The sequence below is a fragment of the Calidris pugnax genome, unplaced genomic scaffold (assembly GCF_001431845.1).
Source record: "Calidris pugnax isolate Ruff unplaced genomic scaffold, ASM143184v1 scaffold27, whole genome shotgun sequence".
In the NCBI taxonomy this organism is placed as follows: domain Eukaryota; kingdom Metazoa; phylum Chordata; class Aves; order Charadriiformes; family Scolopacidae; genus Calidris; species Calidris pugnax.
This window is the reverse complement of record NW_015090893.1, coordinates 12,257,247-12,282,344: the sequence shown is the minus strand read 5'-3', so window position 1 is coordinate 12,282,344 and position 25,098 is coordinate 12,257,247. Positions and strand designations below refer to the sequence as shown.

The 25,098-nt window shown below is 42.1% G+C and overlaps 1 protein-coding gene across 1 annotated transcript in view; it reads left to right on the top strand.

Moving 5' to 3' along the window:
* The first annotated feature begins 2,858 nt into the window (after positions 1-2,858).
* Positions 2,859-25,098, top strand: part of G3BP1 (GTPase activating protein (SH3 domain) binding protein 1) — a 28,141-nt gene continuing 5,901 nt past the window's right edge. The window contains exons 1-7 of the mRNA XM_014948181.1: positions 2,859-2,995; positions 21,527-21,640; positions 22,147-22,228; positions 22,631-22,804; positions 23,700-23,790; positions 24,337-24,430; positions 24,825-25,029. Coding sequence (XP_014803667.1) covers positions 21,546-21,640; positions 22,147-22,228; positions 22,631-22,804; positions 23,700-23,790; positions 24,337-24,430; positions 24,825-25,029 — 741 coding nt within the window. The 5' untranslated portion in view covers positions 2,859-2,995; positions 21,527-21,545. The remainder of the gene's footprint in view (positions 2,996-21,526; positions 21,641-22,146; positions 22,229-22,630; positions 22,805-23,699; positions 23,791-24,336; positions 24,431-24,824; positions 25,030-25,098) is intronic.

The following is a 25,098-nucleotide window of genomic DNA, read 5'->3' as shown; positions in this document are numbered from 1 at the left end:
CGCGGAGGAAGGGGCGGGCCGCGCCCGGCTGCTGAGGGCCGAGGCCGGGCCCTGAGCGCCGGCCCTGCACAGCGCCCCCGGGGCCGGGAGGGAGCCCGGCGGCCCGGGCAAGCTCCCCCAGCCCCGTACTCCCCCTCGGGGAGCAGGGCTTGTCCCCTCACACACAACCGGCCTGTCCCCGGGGAGGGGAGGACCCCGGCCCCCCGCCTCCGTAACCCCACAGGGGCAGAGCCCATCCCGCCGCCGTGGTCTCTAACCCCGCAGCTCCAGCGGGGATGGGGGTTTCTGGAGGTTTTTTGCAGTAACCCATGGGCCAGGAGCTGCGGGGGAGCCTGGGGAGGTGGGAGCTGGCTGCGGGGGGAAGGTTTCGGCTCCGCAGGCACTGGGGAGCCGGTGGGTTTTGTTTGCAGGGACACGAACTGGCTCAGGCCAGCGATGCAGGCGTTCAGACCCTCTTGTTGGCCTCTTCTTCACACCGGCCAAATGGCTTTTAGCAGCCTTTTGGGGACGGCCCTTTAATTCTCAGGAGCTTTTGATCAGGGCCTTAAGGTCCCTTCCCTTAGAGTTGGAAGGGACCTTAAAGATCATCAAGTTCCATCCCCCTGCCATAGGGTTGCAGGGACACCTCTCCCTCACAGTCATGTTCCTCATCACGTTTTTCTGATGCTAAATGCTGCCACTCCTCATGTGGCAACGCACCTGGGCTGTCCAGGTTGGGATGAGAGAGTTGGGGTCATTCAGCCTGGAGAAGAGAAGGCTCCAGGGAGACCTTATAGCCCCTTCCAGTCCCTAAAGGGTCTTCAGGAAATATAGGGACAAACTTTTTAGCAGGGCCTCTTGTGACAGGACAAGGGGTAATGTCTTTAACCTAAAAGAGGGAAGATTTAGACTAGATAGAAAGAAGAATTTTTTTATGATGAGGGTGGTGAAACACTGAGAGATGTTGCCCGGAGAGATGGTAGATGCCCCATCCCTGGAAATATCCCAGGCCAGGTTGGATGGGTTTCTGAGCAACCTGATTGAGTTGAAGATGCTCATGGCAGGGGGTATTGGAGTAGATGACCTTTAAAGGTCCCTTCCAACCCAAAGTTGTGTATGATCCTATGATTATTGAGTGAGGGAGGTTTGGTGGGGTGTCTCGACTTCAGGGTAAGTGGAGAGAAAGGATGCTGGTCCCTTAAGATGTTTAGGTGTTTCTGTTTCTGCTTTGTTTGGGGTGGTTTGTTGGGGTTTTTCCCTGGTTCTTGGCCCTTTGAAGGAGAAAGGGCTTCTTAAAAATCTCTAGTCGAGGTGGAGGAGGCTGTGGTGGGGCCGGGAGCTTTGGGAGGTAACGGTGCAGAACGGCAGGGCTGAGACGAGCCGGCAGAGCTGCGTGTGTGTGTGGGGGTTGATATTTCCTCACCACGTGCTGGGCTTCAGCATCTTCCTGTTAAGAAGCTGAACCCCTATAGCAGGGAAAATAAGTGGGGGGGGGGGGGGGGGTTGGGGGGGAAGGAAGGAGGGGGGGGGGGGGGGGGGGGTATTTGGGGTGATTTGCTCCCATGCTGGCTGGCTCCAAGCCCTTGGAGCTCACCTCGCTCTGCCCAGGGTGAGCCCCTGCCAGCAAGATGAAGCTGAAGGTGATGCTAATGCCTTTCCCAGTGAGCTTCCATGGTACGGGGGGAGTCAGGGCTTTGTTTTAAGCTTGTGTAGGGCCCATGCTGTCACACTGATATATTTATAAGAGAGGAACCACCTGCCTGTGTGTGTGTGTGTGTCCCCTCCCCATTGCTCGGGGGGAGCGACGGAGGGGGTACCCCCCCCGACAGCATTTATTTTGGACAGCCCTTGCACTGGGATCACTGGTGTGACGTTAAAACTTCGCAAAAGCTGATTTATGAGCTGTCAGATTGCAATGTGGCGTGGCCTATAAATAGCCAGGGGGGTGTGTGTGTGTTGGGGTGGGGGGGAAGGATACAGGCACCAGGCATGGCCCCACGCCAGCCCACCCGCCCTATCGCCGGACGCAGGGCATCGCCGGGAGGGTTTCCAGGGGCACGGTGAAGGCTGGGGACACACACACACCACTTTCACAGGGTGGGATGTACCCCTGGCCGCTTCGTGTCGCCCACCGGGGATGCAACGTGACACCAATGGAGAGGGATGGCCGCCGGCTGCCTCAGGCCGAGCCTCCGCCACCTTCCCCTCCTGCCCTCCCTGCACCGCGAGGGGGGATCCGGGAACATCGAGGCCTTTCTTCTCCTTTGCACCACGTTCCTGTCCGCCTCGTGTTTTTCTCTGGGAGCAAATCATCCGCCTGCTTCTCTTCCACCGCCCGCCAGCATCCCCGCCGCCATGTTGGTGGCCGGCCGCCCCCGTCCCCCCCCCTCCAGCAGGGGGCGGTGCGGGGCGCGGAACGCCGCCCCTCGTGGCGGGCTGCCTGGCCCTTTAAAAAGGCCGGAGGTGGGCCTGTCCGTCAGGGCCCGCCGCGATCTCCCATTGGCCGCCGCGCTCTGTGCCTCACGGAGGGCGCCCGCCCCGATCTATAACGGGGTTTACCAGCACCTTCTCAAGGGCGCTGCTGTGCGGCTCAACCACACTACGGCGTCAGGCGCGCCCCGCCCTTCGCGCCTGGTAGCGCGGGTAGCGTGTTCCTATTGGCTACAGGGGAAATTCGTCAGGTCTCGTCCTACCTCGTCAGGGGGAGCGCCGTCTCCCACTGGTTCTGTTCGCTGTCCATCAACTCTTACTGCCCCGCGCAGCCGAGCCGCGTGGTTGGTAGACTGAGCTGCTTCTCATCTCTCCGTCCGCCCCTTTTCCCCCTGTAGACCAATTAGCATCCGAGTGAAAGCGACCGCCGTTCTCCGATTGGCTGCGCCGCCTCCCGTTGGGGTAGGTTGCGCGCCGGATATATCTAGCCGGCGGCAGAGCACGCCGTTGCGTGAGGTGCTTCTCGTCCGCCGGGCAGGCCTGTGGTGAAGCGACGCCTCCCGCTCCCGTCCCGCTCCGCCCGCAGGTGAGGGGGAGGGCCCGCGGCCGCAGGGCGAGCGGGCGGCACCCACCGGCGGGGTCGTGTCCTCCCGGGGGCGGCTGCGGGCTGCACGCACCGGGGCCTGGCCTGAGGCGCCCCCCCGTCGGTCCCCCCCCCCGGTAGGCCGCGGTGTGGGGGGGAGGGGGGCTGCCGGTGCGCCCCCGCGTTCCCATCGCCGAGGGGGGCTCCTGGTGTCCTGGCCCCGCGCCCGAGGCCCGCCCGGACCCGGCGGCGCTTTGTGGCGAGCGCCATCCCGTCCGACCCCGTGGCTGGGCTTTCGCAGCCCCCTGTGGGGCGCCGGAGCGGGGCCCTCCGCAGGGAGGAACCTCCTGGTCCCGCGGGGCTCTGGGAGATTTCCGAGGCGGGAGCGGGGTACAATGGTGGGCTGCTTGGCGAGCGGTTGCTTAGAAGGGAGGGTTATTGGGTGGGTGGGTGTGGGGGGGAAGTCGGCTCTTCACGGGCCTTCATTGTGCGAGCCGAGATGCGGAGCTGCGAGCTTTGTTCTTGGCTCTACAGAATCGTGTCTTTTCTACATCCCGTGTTGGCTTTTTTTAGAGGGAGGTGGGGGTTAGGGATGAGAGGACCCGAAGCCCGGCATGTAGCTGAGATAGCCCCTTCCAATAGTTGTAGATAGAGGGGATAATAATGGGTGCTTACATGGCGAGGTCGCCTGTATCGCTGTATCAGATCGGAGGTGTTTCCCTTGCTCTAACTTTATAGATGAAGGAAGTCATCATTCGAACAGAATGAGAGCGTGTATCCTACCCTGACTTACCGCATGACCTTGGCTGGATCCGAGATTAAGCCAAGATTTAAATGTGAAGCAGTGCTTGTATGAAGACTTCCCAGCCTCTTGTAAGGCCCTAGGTATACTTGCTGGAGCAAAACCAGAGAAAAGGCTTCCATACATCTTTTGGGTACATTTTAGTCTTGATCTGGATGATCTAATGCGTTATTAATTCTTAACGGGGTTACCTGGTGACCTTTTATGTTAAGGATTGCGTGCATATAGTAAGTGTTCTTTATAAAGAAAACTATTTATTTTTTTTTAGTTCATGATTGGTTGAAAGCAGCATTTGCAGCAAGCCGCCATGTTTCCAGTGTATGCTATTTTTGTCTAGCCTGTGCTCTCACAGCCAGGAGTGACAGCTTTAGGAAATGTGGACACAGCTATCAAGCTCTGAAAGTTAATGCTTCCAGGTGGCATAAATCAAACGTGGTGTGTGTGGGGGGATTTTTTTGTTTAGCTAACAAGAGTTTTTAGATGGGTGTTATAAAGAGAAGAGAGTGCAGAAGTTGATGGATAAAAACTGCATTTCAGACCTCTTTTGAAATCTTCCCTTTGACCAAGTTTTCATTTTTCTTATTCCCTCTCTGTAAAGAGTAGTGATTTTACTAAGAAGATGGTTCTGTGATACTTCCGTGATACTGGTGGTGGCATGTTCACATCCTGTGAACTAAACTCCTCTTTTGCTGGGGTGTTTGAGTCAGTATACTTGATGTTGAAGGCTAGCTGTAAGTATTTACATGCTTAAGGCCTTATATCATAATAGTCACAGACTGTCTTTATGGTGAAGATCTCTCAATTTTTTTTGATAGCATCACATGTTCCAGGGACTAGTTTGCCTGAAACGTGGTGTTAAAACGTGCTAGAAAGCATAATTGTACAAAATCCCTTAGAAAGAACTAAATCAGCATTGGAACCACTGCAAATACATATCTGACTTCTAAGGGTAGATCTTTTAAAATATTTTAAAAAGAATCTTGTATACATCAGGTGCTAAATAGTGGTCTCCTGTTCTTGACTTGCGTGAGTTAGGCAACTACCTTTTCTTTTTCGCTAGGTTGTATTCTCTTCAGTGTGAACTCCTTGAGTTGAAGGCAGGAAAACATAATTGAAGTTAAGGTATCAAACCTGGTGGACAAGATTTCTTTTGTGTATGTGGGTCAAATGTAAACATCAGGATCTTCTGTAGGGATTCTTTGCGTTTTTGGAGTCTAACAAACAACAAAAAAAACATACAAGAAGACTTGTTTGTACTCTGATTATAAGCCCACTAGCTCTAGTGTTCAAATGTTGTGCTGCTGGCACAACAGCATCAATAGAGTTCAACACAACTGGTGATACTCCCAGGTTTGAACATCTTAATTTTAAACATGGACTCTTTATGCACCAGATGAAATGGCAAACTCTTTTTTGGTTCAGAAAGCCAATGTTTTCTTTTTTGCCTTGCAGATTGTAAGGTGATCTTACACAGAGGAACATTTCTTAATGAAAGTAAAAGCAAAAATGGTGTCACTATAAGTACATATTGATATTCCTGTCATAACAGTAGTACTTAATGAGAGAGTACTCATAAGGTTAGCATAAATGGGCTGTTTGAGTAGAAAACACTTGAATTTATTATTTTAGTTTTTAATACTAGAATGTGGGCCTTTTCGTCTGAATAAGTAACATGATGAATGAAGAATCAAAGAGGAAATCAAAGTAGAGCAGGGTGGTGCTAGTTGCTATGCTGGCTGTAGCATGTTGTGCTTGAAACAAACCGAAGGTGAAAGTGACATTTTTGTGTAGGAAACTGGATACTTTTTACAGGTGCCTGCATAAAATCTCCAGAGTTGAAGTAATTATTAACTTCCTGCTGAAACTGCTACTAGACTTGATGATCTTCAGCTACCTCATTGAGTAATTCTAAAAAAAAAAAAAAATAAATCTGATCTTCAGGTACTCTAAAAGAATCTCTAAAACTTTGCAGGCAGTGAATATTAACTTCCTGCTGAAACTGCTACTAGACTTGATGATCTTCAGCTACCTCATTGAGTAATTCTAAAAAAAAATAAATAAATCTGTTCTTCAGGTACTCTAAAAGAATCCCTAAAACTTTGCAGGCAGTGACTATACTGGTGTGAGGTCCTAGTTTTGCTATATTAAGTCTGGACCTCTTCCAGAAGGACATAGCTGTTGGAGTACTGCTTTCAGAGCTGGAAGATGGTGAGCTATCAGTTATGTACAAATAATGCTGTGAACCTGATTCCTTGCTGAACCAAATGTGAAATGCTGCATTCTGAAATGCTGGTGGCCATCTTCCATTTTCTCCTGCATTTCCCCTTGCTGTTTTCTTGTTTCAGTTATGGTTGCTATTATGCTGACTTTCTGTTTTGTTTTTAAGCCTCTAACAATGTAACGATTCCACCACGGATCAATCTTTAGTGCTAGGATCCAGCCTGTGTGTGAAGGTTAAGAGTCTTCTGTGACTAAAATGGGTAGAGGTGAAAGAGTTGACAGTCATTACTGGTATCTGTTGCTTGGCATGCAGAAAATATCTTGTTAAAACCTAATCCTGGTGATTTTAATCCAAGTGGGAATGAGTTTGAATTTCACTGTAATGTCTGTGTAGCTAGGTGTTCTAATCTGCCTCTTCTGGCTGCTTATGAGTAACTTTTGCTTTTTACTTTAAGAAGCTGCACTGGAGCCAGATGGAAAAATTGCAGACCTAAGAGAAGAAGACTGGACCTGCTGCCAACTTCATCGAGTTGTTGGAGCAGCTCTTGGATGTCAAAACAAAACCTGTTCTAATGGCAAAATCATAGGGTCTAAGTAGCTACTTTATCATGGAGCAGTCTGGAGAGCAGTGCAGACATAAGGCTGACTGTTACTTTTCATTAATAAATGAGTAAACAGACCATTCAGACTAGTGCTATACTACTACCTTTTAGAATGAAATTTGCATGGTTAAGATATGACTTTGCAGAAAAACAATACTTCTAATTTTAGGGTAAATGAGGTTGGAATAAGTCCAGTTAGAAATGAAAAAGTCCTTCTCTCAGGTGTAGTAGAAAGCTCTTTCAGGAGAATCTGTTTTAGGATTATTTTTAAAAAGTGTAGGAATGTGTCTGTGAATTCTCAAGGCTTTGAGTTTTGTGAGAACTCAGATTTTCAAGAGGAGTTAATTTTGGACTTCGGTGAAATCAGGTTGTTTGGTTTTCTTTCTGTGATATTAAATGTGTCATAGCTATCTTTCTGTGATGACATGAAGTGTTACTAGTTAGGCTCAGAGCAGATCGTCCTAGTTTAATGTTACAGCAGTTCCCTCTACAGCAGCCTTGCTTAACTTTTATTCAGTTCCAAGATTATTTTCAGCTTTTCTCCATCAAAAAGCAGGATATGAGCGCTCCCAGGACTGTTCTAATATAAAAAGGAGAGGAGATGAGGCATGTTCTGTTCATTTTGGAGCTGTTTATCTAATGTGCCTGTTTACAGCTTCTCAGCAATTGAGAATTGTACTTCTGGAAATGCAGAAAGGAATTAGAGTATTGTGACTGTCTTGGGGGCAGCTGTGGTTGAAGGATGATCAAATTATCTATATGTGCTTTAAAAATAAAAGTATTGACTGACCTGTATGGTGAGACATATTGCAGGTGAAATTGTCTCATGAAAAATCCCCAAGTGGTGATTGAGCTTCAGGTTGTACTTCTGAGACTCTGTGCAAGTCTGTTTAAAGGCAGAGCCCTGCCATAGGAGGAATTCAGCAAAGTAGCCATCAATCCAGGATGTTCTTTGCTTTTGGGCATCTAGAAGTACCAGATTTTAAGATGTCTAGTTTGGTGCTATGTTTTTGTGGGGTTTTTTAGGCAATAAAGCTTAAGTAATAGGAACTTAAGTTTGTATGTTTAGTATTAAGGCTGCCACCTTGCTTACACTGTATCTTCTTTGTGTAATGAGTAGGAGACTTCTGGTGACTTGTTAAGAGATGCAAAGCCATATTGAGCCATCTGAGAAGAGAAGACAAATGTTTCACTTACCCTATCATAAATCTATAGTGTACATTATTGAAACAAAACTAAGTAATAAACTACATGTGGAGCTTGGTGTGCTAATGTGCTTGTAACATAAGAAAAACTTAGATATCTATCTTCTAAGTTTGAGGAATTTTCTCCTGTGATACAGTACAGCAGAAACTTTCCAAAAAGTCATGCTAAATACCTTAGCTGCAGGTAAGGGATTTAGATATTTGGCTACTGAAAGGTGACCCTTGCTGGGTCATGGACATAGGGCAGCTGTTACAAACATTAACTTTCAATAAATCCTGTTTCTTGTTGCTAATTCTAAGCAAGAACTGAAATGCTTATGCTCTTTCTGCAGAAATGCTATCCTCCCTCTCTTTGTATCGCTAGTGTTTGCATTGCTGAATAGAAGTGATGATTGTGTGATTCAAAGTAGAAAAATGGAAACCAGTGGAGACAGCTTTAAAAAGGAAGAAAGAAAAAAAAAAAACCTAAAAAATCCAAACCCACACCAAGACAGACCCAGCACTTGGGGAAGGCAAAGTGTTTTGAGGGGAGAATCCGAGAAGGACAACTTAGTGATACTTGGTGACCACAAATCTTGTGATACCACTTACCTTTAATACCAAATTTTTAAGATTCTTGTAAGTTAGATTCTTTTCTCACCTATTAAACAAGACCTAATTTGCTGTTTGTCTTTGGGCAGTAAGTGGACCTTTATGCTCCAAATTACAGGAATAGTATCTCATATCTTTTTCCTTCCCCTGATGAACATTTGTTACTGAACAGGTATAGATGCTGGTCTCAACTAGCTTAACTTACACTTTAGGTAGTCATCTCTGTATTTTGATATTTTGTTTCTCTGCCTTTGGGCTAGAAATTAAATTGCTCTTAATGGTCACTTTTAGATTCTGAATAATAGCAGTAGAAAGCTTCAGTTTGTCTCTCTTTGGCAGAGTTGGAACAATACAAGAAAAGCTGAATTCTCTGTACAAACTGGCAGACTCCATCGTATCCATCAATGTGTGGATTGCACTTAGGTTTGTTAGCAAAAACACAGACTGACTTCTAGAATGACAGCTCTTCTGCAGCAATTCATAGTTTATTTGTATTCTTACAGTGTGTAAAGGGCTGTACGTTGCTGCTGAGTAAGGCTTCCCATCTGCCACTGGCAAGCAGAGGGTTTTTCAGTGCTAGCCTGGGCAGTGTTGAATGTAATTCTGAATTATTTTTTAATCTTGTATTGAAAATGTTTTTGTTGTGCTTAAATTTGGATTGGTTGCTTGGATACTTTGATTAGAAAATAGCGAAGTGTCTAATTAGGTTTTTCTTATCCATGCGTTGGAGTGATGTCTAACTTTTCTAATAGTGTCCCTCATCAGTATGGCTCAAAGAGCTTCAGAAGGGGGTTGAGGTGTTGCTCTGCCTTTCTGTGGCATCAGGATAATTAAGCACAGAAAACGCTGTTTGCCCAAGGATGTGGCGTTCTGGTTGTTGCATGATTATATTTTTAGGATCCAGCTCCTTGTAACACCTCAAGTACCTTAGGTATTCAGGCACAGCCTGGCTTTGTAGGTTGCCTGGCTGTCATACAGTAGACACTAGTGGCTGTAGTGGATGGAGAAACATCTGTCTTAGGTGTAAGGATCCAGATCTGTGTTTTGTTAGCTGTTGGTTTTAAAGATTATTAATAATGGCTCCTCTGTCTGCATGAAATATCTAGCACTTCACACTGTTCTGATCTCAGTTGGGGAGTGTCTGCTCCAGAAGTTCCTACTGAATACAAGTATCTTATGGACTATCTTAACATTTCTGGATGATACTGGTAAGAGTTAAATGCCAGTAACCTCACAACTTGTCCCAGTTTAATCTTCAAATATTTCATTATTCACTGGATAAGTTATCCCATCACTCAGCTTTCAGGCTCTGGCTTCCAAGTGTCTTGCTGCTCGTGAAATGGTGAAATAGTGCTAACTTCAAGGTAGCTTCTTTCAAACAGAGTACTTTCCCTCCCAGTCTGTCAAAATGCAGAAAAGTGAAACTGGTTGCAGGCAGGCAACTGTCTGTAATGGCTTCTGTACAAAACACAGGCTGTGTTACTGTGACATTTCTGTGACTGTTCTCTGTGACATTGTCTACTTCTACATCCAGTGGGAGACAAGCAATGAGACCTGTCTTTTTAGAGATTAGTGTCTTGAGATTTCTGTTTCCAACCTGTTTGAGGTGCTTTTTCAGCACTTCATAATTTAGGCTTGAGGTCAACAGCTGGGTTCTTTCTTTTTTTTTTTTTCCCCTCAGATAGTTAAGGCTGTATTAAAATAAGGTTGTCTCACATCTCAGTGTATCTGGTATCTTGTGTTTTAAATATGCATTTCCATGGAAAGGTTTACATTACTCTTCCTACTTGAGAGCAAGCTGGTGTAAGGATGCAAATCCCTAGTTGAGATGGGTACTGGAATTTGCCTCGCATGCACTTTTAGCTTGTTTCTGTTTCATTGTGTCATTCTAATGTTTTCCAGGTACCAGCTTCTCTTTTTTTTTTCTTAGTCAGCAGTACTAGCAGATGTTAGTCATGTAAAATGTATGGAGAGTTGAAATTAAGTGAAGTTGTTTTGCTTTTGTTATTTAACTTTTAATCTATGGCATGCTGGTAGGAGGCAAATCAGGAGGGTTTTTTTGTGATTTTTATTTGTACTGGCTATTTTTTTTCTTGTCCAAAGCAGCTTCTAGTGCTGGTTACTCCATATAGGTAGGTAAATGGTTTGTGGCTTTGAACATGCTCACCTGTTGCTAAGCAACTTGGAGAAATCCCAAATGACACTTAATTACGCAATCCTATTAACTATTGACCAGACCTTTAATGCCCAGCAAAATTGGTGTTTGCCAGTTTTGTAGTGTGATGTACTTGGATACGCTCACCTCTTTTCTGTGTGAGCTTCTCTGGGTTTCTTAAGTTTTCAAAAAAGTCTTTCTATGTTAAGAAATTAATTGGTAGCAAAATAAGGGGGTAGTTGTATGAAAAGTTTGAGATCCTAGTTTGAAGGGGAAAAAAATGTTCCTCTGGGGAATACATCAATCACAGTCAGAGTTGCTTTTTTTGTAGTTAAAGTAGAAATGAAAAATTTGAATTATATTTCGTAGAAGCTGATGATGTTTTTGGAGGCAGTGTAAAAGCTTTTTGAGGTCTTAGTCACTTAAACCTGTAATTAAAAGGATGAGGGTGCAACATGGCTGTTCTAGTTCTCTGTAAACGCAACCAATTTGCAGAGATGGGCAGGAATGTAGTTATCAAATGAGTCACCTTATAGCACTATACTGGTGTGAGGTCCTAGTTTTGCTATATTAAGTCTGGACCTCTTCCAGAAGGACATAGCTGTTGGAGTACTGCTTTCAGAGCTGGAAGATGGTGAGCTATCAGTTATGTACAAATAATGCTGTGAACCTGATTCCTTGCTGAACCAAATGTGAAATGCTGCATTCTGAAATGCTGGTGGCCATCTTCCATTTTCTCCTGCATTTCCCCTTGCTGTTTTCTTGTTTCAGTTATGGTTGCTATTATGCTGACTTTCTGTTTTGTTTTTAAGCCTCTAACAATGTAACGATTCCACCACGGATCAATCTTTAGTGCTAGGATCCAGCCTGTGTGTGAAGGTTAAGAGTCTTCTGTGACTAAAATGGGTAGAGGTGAAAGAGTTGACAGTCATTACTGGTATCTGTTGCTTGGCATGCAGAAAATATCTTGTTAAAACCTAATCCTGGTGATTTTAATCCAAGTGGGAATGAGTTTGAATTTCACTGTAATGTCTGTGTAGCTAGGTGTTCTAATCTGCCTCTTCTGGCTGCTTATGAGTAACTTTTGCTTTTTACTTTAAGAAGCTGCACTGGAGCCAGATGGAAAAATTGCAGACCTAAGAGAAGAAGACTGGACCTGCTGCCAACTTCATCGAGTTGTTGGAGCAGCTCTTGGATGTCAAAACAAAACCTGTTCTAATGGCAAAATCATAGGGTCTAAGTAGCTACTTTATCATGGAGCAGTCTGGAGAGCAGTGCAGACATAAGGCTGACTGTTACTTTTCATTAATAAATGAGTAAACAGACCATTCAGACTAGTGCTATACTACTACCTTTTAGAATGAAATTTGCATGGTTAAGATATGACTTTGCAGAAAAACAATACTTCTAATTTTAGGGTAAATGAGGTTGGAATAAGTCCAGTTAGAAATGAAAAAGTCCTTCTCTCAGGTGTAGTAGAAAGCTCTTTCAGGAGAATCTGTTTTAGGATTATTTTTAAAAAGTGTAGGAATGTGTCTGTGAATTCTCAAGGCTTTGAGTTTTGTGAGAACTCAGATTTTCAAGAGGAGTTAATTTTGGACTTCGGTGAAATCAGGTTGTTTGGTTTTCTTTCTGTGATATTAAATGTGTCATAGCTATCTTTCTGTGATGACATGAAGTGTTACTAGTTAGGCTCAGAGCAGATCGTCCTAGTTTAATGTTACAGCAGTTCCCTCTACAGCAGCCTTGCTTAACTTTTATTCAGTTCCAAGATTATTTTCAGCTTTTCTCCATCAAAAAGCAGGATATGAGCGCTCCCAGGACTGTTCTAATATAAAAAGGAGAGGAGATGAGGCATGTTCTGTTCATTTTGGAGCTGTTTATCTAATGTGCCTGTTTACAGCTTCTCAGCAATTGAGAATTGTACTTCTGGAAATGCAGAAAGGAATTAGAGTATTGTGACTGTCTTGGGGGCAGCTGTGGTTGAAGGATGATCAAATTATCTATATGTGCTTTAAAAATAAAAGTATTGACTGACCTGTATGGTGAGACATATTGCAGGTGAAATTGTCTCATGAAAAATCCCCAAGTGGTGATTGAGCTTCAGGTTGTACTTCTGAGACTCTGTGCAAGTCTGTTTAAAGGCAGAGTCCTGCCATAGGAGGAATTCAGCAAAGTAGCCATCAATCCAGGATGTTCTTTGCTTTTGGGCATCTAGAAGTACCAGATTTTAAGATGTCTAGTTTGGTGCTATGTTTTTGTGGGGTTTTTTAGGCAATAAAGCTTAAGTAATAGGAACTTAAGTTTGTATGTTTAGTATTAAGGCTGCCACCTTGCTTACACTGTATCTTCTTTGTGTAATGAGTAGGAGACTTCTGGTGACTTGTTAAGAGATGCAAAGCCATATTGAGCCATCTGAGAAGAGAAGACAAATGTTTCACTTACCCTATCATAAATCTATAGTGTACATTATTGAAACAAAACTAAGTAATAAACTACATGTGGAGCTTGGTGTGCTAATGTGCTTGTAACATAAGAAAAACTTAGATATCTATCTTCTAAGTTTGAGGAATTTTCTCCTGTGATACAGTACAGCAGAAACTTTCCAAAAAGTCATGCTAAATACCTTAGCTGCAGGTAAGGGATTTAGATATTTGGCTACTGAAAGGTGACCCTTGCTGGGTCATGGACATAGGGCAGCTGTTACAAACATTAACTTTCAATAAATCCTGTTTCTTGTTGCTAATTCTAAGCAAGAACTGAAATGCTTATGCTCTTTCTGCAGAAATGCTATCCTCCCTCTCTTTGTATCGCTAGTGTTTGCATTGCTGAATAGAAGTGATGATTGTGTGATTCAAAGTAGAAAAATGGAAACCAGTGGAGACAGCTTTAAAAAGGAAGAAAGAAAAAAAAAAAACCTAAAAAATCCAAACCCACACCAAGACAGACCCAGCACTCGGGGAAGGCAAAGTGTTTTGAGGGGAGAATCCGAGAAGGACAACTTAGTGATACTTGGTGACCACAAATCTTGTGATACCACTTACCTTTAATACCAAATTTTTAAGATTCTTGTAAGTTAGATTTCTTTTCTCACCTATTAAACAAGACCTAATTTGCTGTTTGTCTTTGGGCAGTAAGTGGACCTTTATGCTCCAAATTACAGGAATAGTATCTCATATCTTTTTCCTTCCCCTGATGAACATTTGTTACTGAACAGGTATAGATGCTGGTCTCAACTAGCTTAACTTACACTTTAGGTAGTCATCTCTGTATTTTGATATTTTGTTTCTCTGCCTTTGAGCTAGAAATTAAATTGCTCTTAATGGTCACTTTTAGATTCTGAATAATAGCAGTAGAAAGCTTCAGTTTGTCTCTCTTTGGCAGAGTTGGAACAATACAAGAAAAGCTGAATTCTCTGTACAAACTGGCAGACTCCATCGTATCCATCAATGTGTGGATTGCACTTAGGTTTGTTAGCAAAAACACAGACTGACTTCTAGAATGACAGCTCTTCTGCAGCAATTCATAGTTTATTTGTATTCTTACAGTGTGTAAAGGGCTGTACGTTGCTGCTGAGTAAGGCTTCCCATCTGCCACTGGCAAGCAGAGGGTTTTTCAGTGCTAGCCTGGGCAGTGTTGAATGTAATTCTGAATTATTTTTTAATCTTGTATTGAAAATGTTTTTGTTGTGCTTAAATTTGGATTGGTTGCTTGGATACTTTGATTAGAAAATAGCGAAGTGTCTAATTAGGTTTTTCTTATCCATGCGTTGGAGTGATGTCTAACTTTTCTAATAGTGTCCCTCATCAGTATGGCTCAAAGAGCTTCAGAAGGGGGTTGAGGTGTTGCTCTGCCTTTCTGTGGCATCAGGATAATTAAGCACAGAAAACGCTGTTTGCCCAAGGATGTGGCGTTCTGGTTGTTGCATGATTATATTTTTAGGATCCAGCTCCTTGTAACACCTCAAGTACCTTAGGTATTCAGGCACAGCCTGGCTTTGTAGGTTGCCTGGCTGTCATACAGTAGACACTAGTGGCTGTAGTGGATGGAGAAACATCTGTCTTAGGTGTAAGGATCCAGATCCGTGTTTTGTTAGATGTTGGTTTTAAAGATTATTAATAATGGCTCCTCTGTCTGCATGAAATATCTAGCACTTCACACTGTTCTGATCTCAGTTGGGGAGTGTCTGCTCCAGAAGTTCCTACTGAATACAAGTATCTTATGGACTATCTTAACGTTTTTGGATGATACTGGTAAGAGTTAAATGCCAGTAACCTCACAACTTGTCCCAGTTTAGTCTTCAAATATTTCATTATTCACTGGATAAGTTATCCCATCACTCAGCTTTCAGGCTCTGGCTTCCAAGTGTCTTGCTGCTCGTGAAATGGTGAAATAGTGCTAACTTCAAGGTAGCTTCTTTCAAACAGAGTACTTTCCCTCCCAGTCTGTCAAAATGCAGAAAAGTGAAACTGGTTGCAGGCAGGCAACTGTCTGTAATGGCTTCTGTACAAAACACAGGCTGTGTTACTGTGACATTTCTGTGACTGTTCTCTGTGACATTGTCTACTTCTACATCCAGTGGGAGACAAGCAATGAGACCTGTCTTTTTAGAGATTAGTGTCTTGAGATTTCTGTTTCCAACCTGTTTGAGGTGCTTTTTCAGCACTTCATAATTTAGGCTTGAGGTCAACAGCTGGGTTCTTTCTTTTTTTTTTTTTCCCCTCAGATAGTTAAGGCTGTATTAAAATAAGGTTGTCTCACATCTCAGTGTATCTGGTATCTTGTGTTTTAAATATGCATTTCCATGGAAAGGTTTACATTACTCTTCCTACTTGAGAGCAAGCTGGTGTAAGGATGCAAATCCCTAGTTGAGATGGGTACTGGAATTTGCCTCGCATGCACTTTTAGCTTGTTTCTGTTTCATTGTGTCATTCTAATGTTTTCCAGGTACCAGCTTCTCTTTTTTTTTTCTTAGTCAGCAGTACTAGCAGATGTTAGTCATGTAAAATGTATGGAGAGTTGAAATTAAGTGAAGTTGTTTTGCTTTTGTTATTTAACTTTTAATCTATGGCATGCTGGTAGGAGGCAAATCAGGAGGGTTTTTTTGTGATTTTTATTTGTACTGGCTATTTTTTTTCTTGTCCAAAGCAGCTTCTAGTGCTGGTTACTCCATATAGGTAGGTAAATGGTTTGTGGCTTTGAACATGCTCACCTGTTGCTAAGCAACTTGGAGAAATCCCAAATGACACTTAATTACGCAATCCTATTAACTATTGACCAGACCTTTAATGCCCAGCAAAATTGGTGTTTGCCAGTTTTGTAGTGTGATGTACTTGGATACGCTCACCTCTTTTCTGTGTGAGCTTCTCTGGGTTTCTTAAGTTTTCAAAAAAGTCTTTCTATGTTAAGAAATTAATTGGTAGCAAAATAAGGGGGTAGTTGTATGAAAAGTTTGAGATCCTAGTTTGAAGGGGAAAAAAATGTTCCTCTGGGGAATACATCAATCACAGTCAGAGTTGCTTTTTTTGTAGTTAAAGTAGAAATGAAAAATTTGAATTATATTTCGTAGAAGCTGATGATGTTTTTGGAGGCAGTGTAAAAGCTTTTTGAGGTCTTAGTCACTTAAACCTGTAATTAAAAGGATGAGGGTGCAACATGGCTGTTCTAGTTCTCTGTAAACGCAACCAATTTGCAGAGATGGGCAGGAATGTAGTTATCAAATGAGTCACCTTATAGCACTTGAATAGCCAGAAGAATGTGAACTGTTAAGGGGTTGTTCCATGTATCTATTCTGTAGTATTTCTATCAAACAGAACTATAATGCATTGTAGTAACTTTGGAGTTTTTGAGACTGTTTTTTGTATTGAAATGCAAGTCAAAAATGTGGAAGTGAAGATGGCAGAGAACAAAGGCATAAAGATAATGTTAAAAACAAATGGTGGCTTGTTAAGAATATGCTTCAACCAATGTAAATTTTAACTTATATTTCTGGTAGTGCTGACATATTCCTTGGCAGAAGATGTTTAAAATTGCTGCACAATTTAGGAGGTAAAGTTTGGGATTTTTCCAAATTTTATTTCAATGGAGTCTGGTACCCTGGCTTGTTACCTCAGGTGAAGTGGCTTCTGCAGCCACTGGTTGTCCTGAGAGCCTGAACGTTTTATGAGGTACATCATTAGAGAAAATTTTGTTATATGTAGGAAGTTTAGTAGGAACAAGATTCAGACTAAGCTCCTTGTCTGATTTTTAAAAAAAGAAATAGAAATTTGAATTGAGACCGGAATGGTTAGTTCACTTTCACTGTGTAGCAATTTGGTGAGAAAGTACTAACCAATAGTAGCTGTTAGGAGTTCTTTGAATCTATTTTTCTGAATACTAATATGCTAATAGGTTTTGTGGACCTAGATCTAAATTTGCTAATACAGAATTTACATAAATGGCTCTAATTTACATAACAGTACTTTAGAAATTCAGTGCCTGGCATTGATTTTCTGCCAAGTAGGAGCATTGTGACAGATGGTGGAATTTTCCACCAGCCAGGTGATAACCACTGCAAAGGAGGTATTTGTCTTCCTCTAAATCTCTTGGCTTAAGGAAAGGGCTCACTTACATTGCAGAATAGTTCTAGTATATTTGTTAAAATTTGAATTATTCAATTTGTTTTACATATGTGGAATAAAATGAATGCATGTTCATGAATGAATCTTAAATAATTTGATTTTCAGCTTTTCCTGTCAATTTTCATCCTTTCATCATTCTCCATTGACATGAAAATGTGTGGATAAGCTTCTATCAGGAGTAATATAGTGACAGTTCAAGCATTTGGTGCTATTATGCTCTGTGCAGTGGAAATGCAGTGTAAAATATTAGCAGTTATTCATAGGTCAAGGAATAGTGGAGTAATGGGTTGCTTGTGAGTGGCAGGGAGCAAATATTCTCTCTGGAGATGCTTGGCTTCTATCATTCAGGTTGTGCTGGCTGGAGAAGAAGAACAGATGGCAACTGGCAGTGCAGCAGCAGGTGCAGCAGGAGTAAAAACAGATTGTTGTCGTCCTCTGATTAGGTCATGTAAAGGTTTTTCCCCATTTCTTTTCAGATCAGCTTAATGAGAACCGGGTACTCTGCTACTCCTCTCTCCATGTTAAAGAGTTAGTTATGATAGATTTTATTTTTTCTCACCCTTAGAAGTACAGAAGTCCTTTGATTTTTAGCACGTAAATATGATGGACAGAATCAACACAAGCCACTTTGTGTGTCTTCAATACAGTGTTGAGACAGCTCAGAACAGCACTGAAGATGCTGCTTGTTGCAGGCAGGTTAGATTAGATGACCTTTAAAGGTCCCTTCCAACCCAAACTATTCTATGATTCTGTGGTGTGCTAGTGGATTAATACAGGTGAGGACTCTTTCAGTGAAGAAGAGAAATCTGAAAGAGCTTTTGGTGCATGAGCTGTTGAGATTTGAGTGCTGCAGGTAATAGTTTACCATTATGTGAGGAGGTCAAGCTTTGCACATTCATATTCTAGAAGCAATTGAAAGTAGTTCTCAAAAGAGCCTGATTCAGCACTTAACAGTAGGAAACCTGCTTATTGACAAGCTGAATAAGCTTGAATTCCAGGGTAACCTCATCTTTACAAAGATACTAAATACACCGCTTACCCCCAAAAAGAAAAAAGTGAACAAGGAACATATGTATGCTTTTTTATATAGGTCTTTTGTCACACTCAGACAGTGATTGTGGGGGATATGATAGGTCTGGTTTGTTGAACTGTGAACTCAGAGCACAGAGGCAAGTTTTTTAACTGTTGTGGAGCAATTAAGCCTTGCATTGTCACTTAAACCACCTGGATCTGAAAGTCAGGGTCTTGTCCGTCTGCCATTTCTACTCCCACTGCTTTAGGATTGTCATAATAGAGCTTCACAAGTGCTTGACAAGAAACAAAAAGTTAAATAAGGAAACCAGCACTGGTACCCACAACTTAGCCTTGGTTTACCTGTGGTGTTTTTTATTATTTGGTAACATTTTGTGGGTGTCTAATTTAACATGCACTTGAAGGCAGACATGTCTTTGAGGTTTTTGCTGCTACAGATGTCCTTGGTCTTGGACATCTGTATCTGCGATACATCATGCTTAGAATTTGAAAGCTTCTGCAAAACCACAGATAACTGGGAACTTCCTAAAACAAAAGTGGTCTGTAGAATCTGAGCACTTCCTGCTGGCAGACCAAGCCATGGAGTATCGCTTTCTTTCTCCATGGCTAGCTCTTGGAAATATCCAACATTTTGTGGGTGTCTAATTTAACATGCACTTGAAGGCAGACATGTCTTTGAGGTTTTTGCTGCTACAGATGTCCTTGGTCTTGGACATCTGTATCTGTGATACATCATGCTTAGAATTTGAAAGCTTCTGCAAAACCACAGATAACTGGGAACTTCCTAAAACAAAAGTGGTCTGTAGAATCTGAGCACTTCCTGCTGGCGGACCAAGCCATGGAGTATCTCTTTCTTTCTGCATGGCTAGCTCTTGGAAATATCTTTCAATGACTGAAAGCTTCTAAATGGATTGAAAAGCCTTTTTTATTTCTAAGTCATGTTTGGTGTTATCCTGTCAGTATGTTATCATGTAAGTAACATTTCCTTGTATGGTGGTGATACACACACTTCCTACTGAAAGAGCAGGCACTTGTGTGTGCACCCTCTGAAGCCTGTCAGATCTTTCTCCCCTGTATTTAAACTTATAAAAAGTGCTTTTAAAAACAGAGTGGGTAGATTTCGCATTTGTTTTATTTTTAAACTTAAAGTGGAAAAAAGCATGTGTGGAGTTGTATTAAAAGCAGAACAAAACACAACAATGTGTACAAAATATAGCAGGTTTTGTTGTCATATTAATAGCATTCCAGTTATGTATTTTTTTTTTGAACCTTAAATGGCATACCTCCCAGGGTAGGAATCTGTGTACTGTTTCTGACTAAGCTGGACGCAGTGCATGCTGACCATTGCTGGGTGTTTGGGTGTGCTCACATCCTCAAATGTATTATCTGTATGTTTTGCCATTGTGGATAAACATTGCCTCGTGTCTTTTGATTACAGTGTGTTGCGTATCTCAACCACAGTTTGAGATTTAAGGAATTTGGCAGGTTGATTTGGATTTAGCTTTATCCAAAACACCAGGCTACATGTTGTCTGCATTGTATGTTCTTCTTTTTGGGCTTTGAAGCTTCTGTTTTGCATTCCTGCAAATCCAATGCTGTGGTTGTAATGTCCTTTGCAGCCTATATATGGTGTGCATTGGAAACTGTCACTATAATAACACTAACCTGGTAGGTCACCTCTGTCTTGAAGCTATAGTCTGTTGTCAGTTCTTAGCATTTATGGGACTACAGTGAAATTCAGCAAATATAATGGAAGTGTCAGACAAGATCCTTGGATGAACTGGAAGAAGGCTTAGCACAAGTGTATGGGAGAGGCAGTCTGGTTTTCTTTCCCCCTTGCTTTGTTCAGATGATAGTGTGTGGGCAACTCTGTTTACCCAGGATACAGGATGCTGTTATATATCAAGAGAAGAGTGATAAGAGAAAGCTTGTCCTAACGTAACAGCCCAGGCATGAACTTTGCAGGCTCCATCTGGATTAGTCTGTGCTAGAGGACTACGTAGCTTGACTTCCTTATTTTAGTTGATGCTGCCACTTCTTGGCGCTATTTATAGTTGTGCAGTCTTAAATAAAAGCAGATAAGTGGATGACTCCTGAATTTCTTTGAGGGCTCAAGCTATTAGTGTGTTGGTTTTGATTTGCACGGCACACCTGAAGTATGTGCACATTGAATTTGCCTACTGTGTGTTTGGGAAAGTGATGTGTAGGGTAAGGGGTTGGGGGTCAGTAATGGGGAGAAAGTTCTGTCAGCTGCTACATGTGGTCTTCTAATGCTCTTTTGGTTAACATCTGCTTGACTTGCTGCAGATAGCACTCAGGACCTGAATAGTTGCAGAAATGCTAAGCACCCATTCTGCTACTTATTTATTATAATTAAGTATGAAGCAGAAAATCTGCTTTTCTTTCTGTATTAGGTAGCAAGAATATGCTGGTATCAGTGGTTTTCCCTACTAGTTTGAACCTATTTTATATGAGTTTGAAGAGTGTGTAAGAGTATTTGAAAGCAAGAAAACACAGGAATATGCTTTGGGTTTGCCTGACCTGGACTGAAGATATACACATTGTGTAATCTACCTGCAAAGACTTTTTTTTGTAATTTACAGATCCATGGAAATTGGGTAGAAGGTACCTAGGTTGATTTGTCTCTGGGCCTAGGTATGGGTGGTACTGTTCATTGGACTGGTCCTCTGGATTTAATTGAGGGGTGACTTCCTGAGTTCAGTGGAAGCTAGGGAAGATCACCATGCATTTGTTTGTAGCATAGTAATTTTAATTTAAGCTGATATCCGTCTACAGAGCTTGTCACTCCCAAGCCAGGAGTGCTGTGCTGCCGATTAAAAATAGATCGGACTTGTTTTGACCTTTTAAAAATGCCCCTTAATACACTAGCACAGGCTTTGCCTTAGAACATCTGACTTTTAATTCTGATTGTGAAGTCAAGTGAGGTAAGTAGAACTTGGATCGACTGGAACTGACTTAGCCACTTAGCAAATCCTCTTGAAGAACTGTACTTGCTTCCCACCTGCTTTTTACTGAGGGTATGCAGGATGATTAAATGCCAGCATGTTATGAGGTAGTCTCGGTTGCCCATGCACCTCTCCCACTGCTGGCTTGGTACCCAGCAGCCCTCTCCTCAGCACCAGACTGATGACTCTGAAAACACACTGGTTAAACTGCTTACTGTGGTAAAACCTGCTAATGGCTCTCGGTGCGTGCTTTCTGCTGTGATTATGTGGCTTATGCTCGAAGTATGTGAACAGCGATGTCAAATGCTTGTGTTTTATGAAGCTTTTTGATTTTTCCGTAGTTTTCAGTTGACCAAAGAAATGGTGATGGAGAAGCCAAGTCCCCTGCTGGTCGGGCGGGAATTCGTGAGGCAGTACTATACTCTGCTGAACCAAGCACCTGACTATTTGCACAGGTAAAGCTGCATTTCCACTTTATAATCTGTTTTTCTGTGTGAATTTCTTAATTTGTATGTTAAAACTGGACAATAAGCCTATTACCATGTCTTGGCTTGCTGAATTTGGACACTTAAAAATTTGATTTACTCAAGACAGACTCTGTGTGTAGTTTGCTTTCAGTTTTGATCAGCTGGGTTAAAACATGGGTAATAAAGATTACAGGAATTCTTTAAATACCTGTTTGGGTTGTTACTGAAATGCTGCTATATGTGTATTCTAAGAAGAAAGGAAGTGTGAATCAAAAGTGTGTTTGCTACTTCTAGTTGTAATCAATATAAATGAAAGTTAGGTAAATGTTATTTAAACTTTTTTGTGGTTTGTCTTGATAAGGAATTGTATGGCTATATTCCAATAATTCAGACAAAGCCTGTTTTGAGAGTATGTTATTCGTAGTGTACTCTAATGTAGAGGTTCGATGTTATTACGTAACAAAGCTTTTTCTTAAAATACTTCTTTTTGACAGGTTTTATGGAAAGAACTCTTCCTATGTCCATGGTGGTTTGGATTCCAATGGAAAACCAGCTGACGCAGTGTATGGGATATCTGTAAGTACTTTAAAAAAAAAAAACAAACACAAAAAAAGACTTACTGCTCTTTGTTTCTTTTGTCACCTTTGTGGTTGAGAAGATGCATTCAGCTGTGATTCATCTCCCTGTGTCCAAGTGCTTTCTGTGTTTAAAAACAAAACAAACAAAAAAAAACAAACAAAAAAGGAGGGGGATTGTCTAACTGTAAACAGCAATAGTTAAGCAAGATATGCTTCCTTTAATAAAAAGTTCATAATGTAAAATTGCTTGCAAAGCAGACTTAAAGAGCACGCTGTCGAGCTTTATCTCTAGAGTTAGGGAATGTATTCTGAAAGACTGTTTTATGGTTTTGCTTTCTTTGTGAGTAACTTATAACAGAAATGGCTTCTGCAGTGCAATGTATATACTGTTCTTTCATAGGATATCCACAAGAAGGTGCTGTCATTAAACTTCAAGGATTGCCACACAAAGATTCGTCATGTGGATGCCCATGCTACTCTCAATGATGGTGTTGTAGTCCAGGTGATGGGAGAGCTCTCCAATAACATGCAGCCCGTGCGCAGATTCATGCAGACGTTTGTACTTGCACCTGAGGTATGCTGTGTGGAGAGCTGGTGGTGTTACAGGGCTTCTAATGCCATGTCAGGATTAACGAGTCTGTCCTGGTTTGAAGTGTTTGGTGTTAGAATCTGAAGGGTTAGACTGGGAAGGTAGTTTGCCTCAAAATTCAGCAGTAGTGTTCTCCAGATTCCTTAGGAATCTACACTACTTCTGTGTGGTTTTAGGTTAATCTTGGATATCATAATTACAGTTGTAAATATCTTAACTTTTGGCTAGGAGGTGTGTGTAATGCATATTTTTTTCACAGTTGTAAATATCTTAACTTTTGGCTAGGTGGTGTGTGCAATGCATATTAAGCATTTTAAAGTGATTTTGTCTTTGATTTGGCCTCCTAGCAGCTGGTCCTCTTACTTGAAAAGAACTAGTAGAAAGAGGAAAATGCTTCCTGTCGTTTAAAGATGTGGGTTCCAGACTTTCTTGTTGTATTAAGTGCTGACTTAACATTTGAGGTGGCTTTTTAAATAGACAGCTTTTTTGGAACAAAAACAGTTCACGTAATTGAAAATGGTCGAGAAAAGAGGAGGATTGTGAGATTGCTTTATTTTTCAGTTTGACTTAAGACTAAGAATTGATACTTTAGACCCCAGAAAGTTCTCAGTCCTACATTTCCAGTGTTGTGAGCTGTTGAAATTAAAAGCACTAATATTAATATCTTCCATTGTTCCATGCATATGTGATTTGCTAGTATGGTGCATCTTGGGGTTTTTTTTTCCCCTGAATAGCACACACTTTGTTGGAGAGAAGTCCGGATTAATCTTACGTGGGAAGGATGTTTTGCTTCATCTGTTCTTGTTTTCTCATTATTTAAATTTTTACATCACTGCAATTGATGTAGTTAAATCAGTTCCTCCCTTTGATTTACTTCTAGGGTTCTGTTGCAAACAAGTTTTATGTGCACAATGATATCTTCCGCTACCAAGATGAGGTTTTTGGTGACTCTGACACTGAGCCTCCAGAGGGTAAGTAGCAGGAACTTTTGTATGGTTTTACTGATATTTGTTTCTGGATCTATATCAACACTCCATTCCCAGACCAGAGGAAATATTCTTGCTGGAGAAGGCAGATCAGCATTAAGCTTCATGTTCTTCTAGGTTTATTCCTTGCCTGTAGCTTCTTTGTACTCAGGCAAGAAGTTGACAGGCAGATGATTGTTATTTTTCTGGCATGTTCTGTTTCTGTTAAAACAACTAGAAGACTTGTTTTAGCAGTTCCAGTCAGATTTTTGGGCTATAAATCTGCTTCTCTGAAGTATTTGGAATATGTTGTTTGAACTTGGTAAAAACTGAGTATCTGAAGTGATAGAAGTATAAGGAAATGTCTGTTTTCTGACACATCTTGATAGTGCTCTTTGGCAGAGACTTTGCCTGTGTATTGTGGAAGATGTCTGTTAGAACAGTACTAATGATGTGTGTTTTTGCAGAGACTTTGCCTGTGTATTGTGGAAGATATCTGTTAGAACAGTACTAATGATGTGTGGGTTTTTTTCCTTTTCTAACTTAATTTAGAATCAGAGGAGGAAGGGGAGGAACCTGAGGAAAGACAGCAGACACCTGAGGCTGTTCCTGATGATACTGGTGCTTATTACGAGCAGGCTGTCAGGTAATAATGTCTTATTAGATGAAGTCAGATGTCGTGTAATACAGACTGCTTGTAGAACAGGTCAAGTGAATTTATTGCTACTCATGGTTTTCCTCTTTGACAGTCAAAAGATTTCTTTTTATTGGGTGGCTGAAACTAAGTGCTGTTAGGCTGAACATGGAGACTCTGGACTTTCAGTAGATGTAATGCTTTTGGTGCTCTGTAGTGTAACAAGGTGAAACTTCCACCTCTGTGCAATGTGGTGTTATTTAGAGAGATTAGTCTTATTCTTCCTCTTGAACGTGATGTACCTGACTTCTGTATTGGACAAGTAACATTTCTTGTCACCCAGTAATAGAATCAGATACAATACCACATCTCTCTTTTTCTTTTTTTTTGTGGTGCTGTTTAATAGCAATGACATTGAGGAACACCTGGAAGAGACGGCTGCAGAGGCAGAGCCTGAGCCAGAACCTGAAGCCGAACAGGAACCTGAACCAGAGGTTCAGGAAGAAAAATCTGAGCCGGTATTAGAGGAGTCGGCTCCAGAAGAGACTGTGGAAAAGAGTCCTTCTCCAGCTCCTGCTGATCCAGCTCCTGCGGTGCAAGAGGACTCCAGGGTAATGACAGTGGGTGGCTCTTTCCTGTGCTAATGGTGGTTTCATTGCTGTTTGACTCATGTTGTTTTG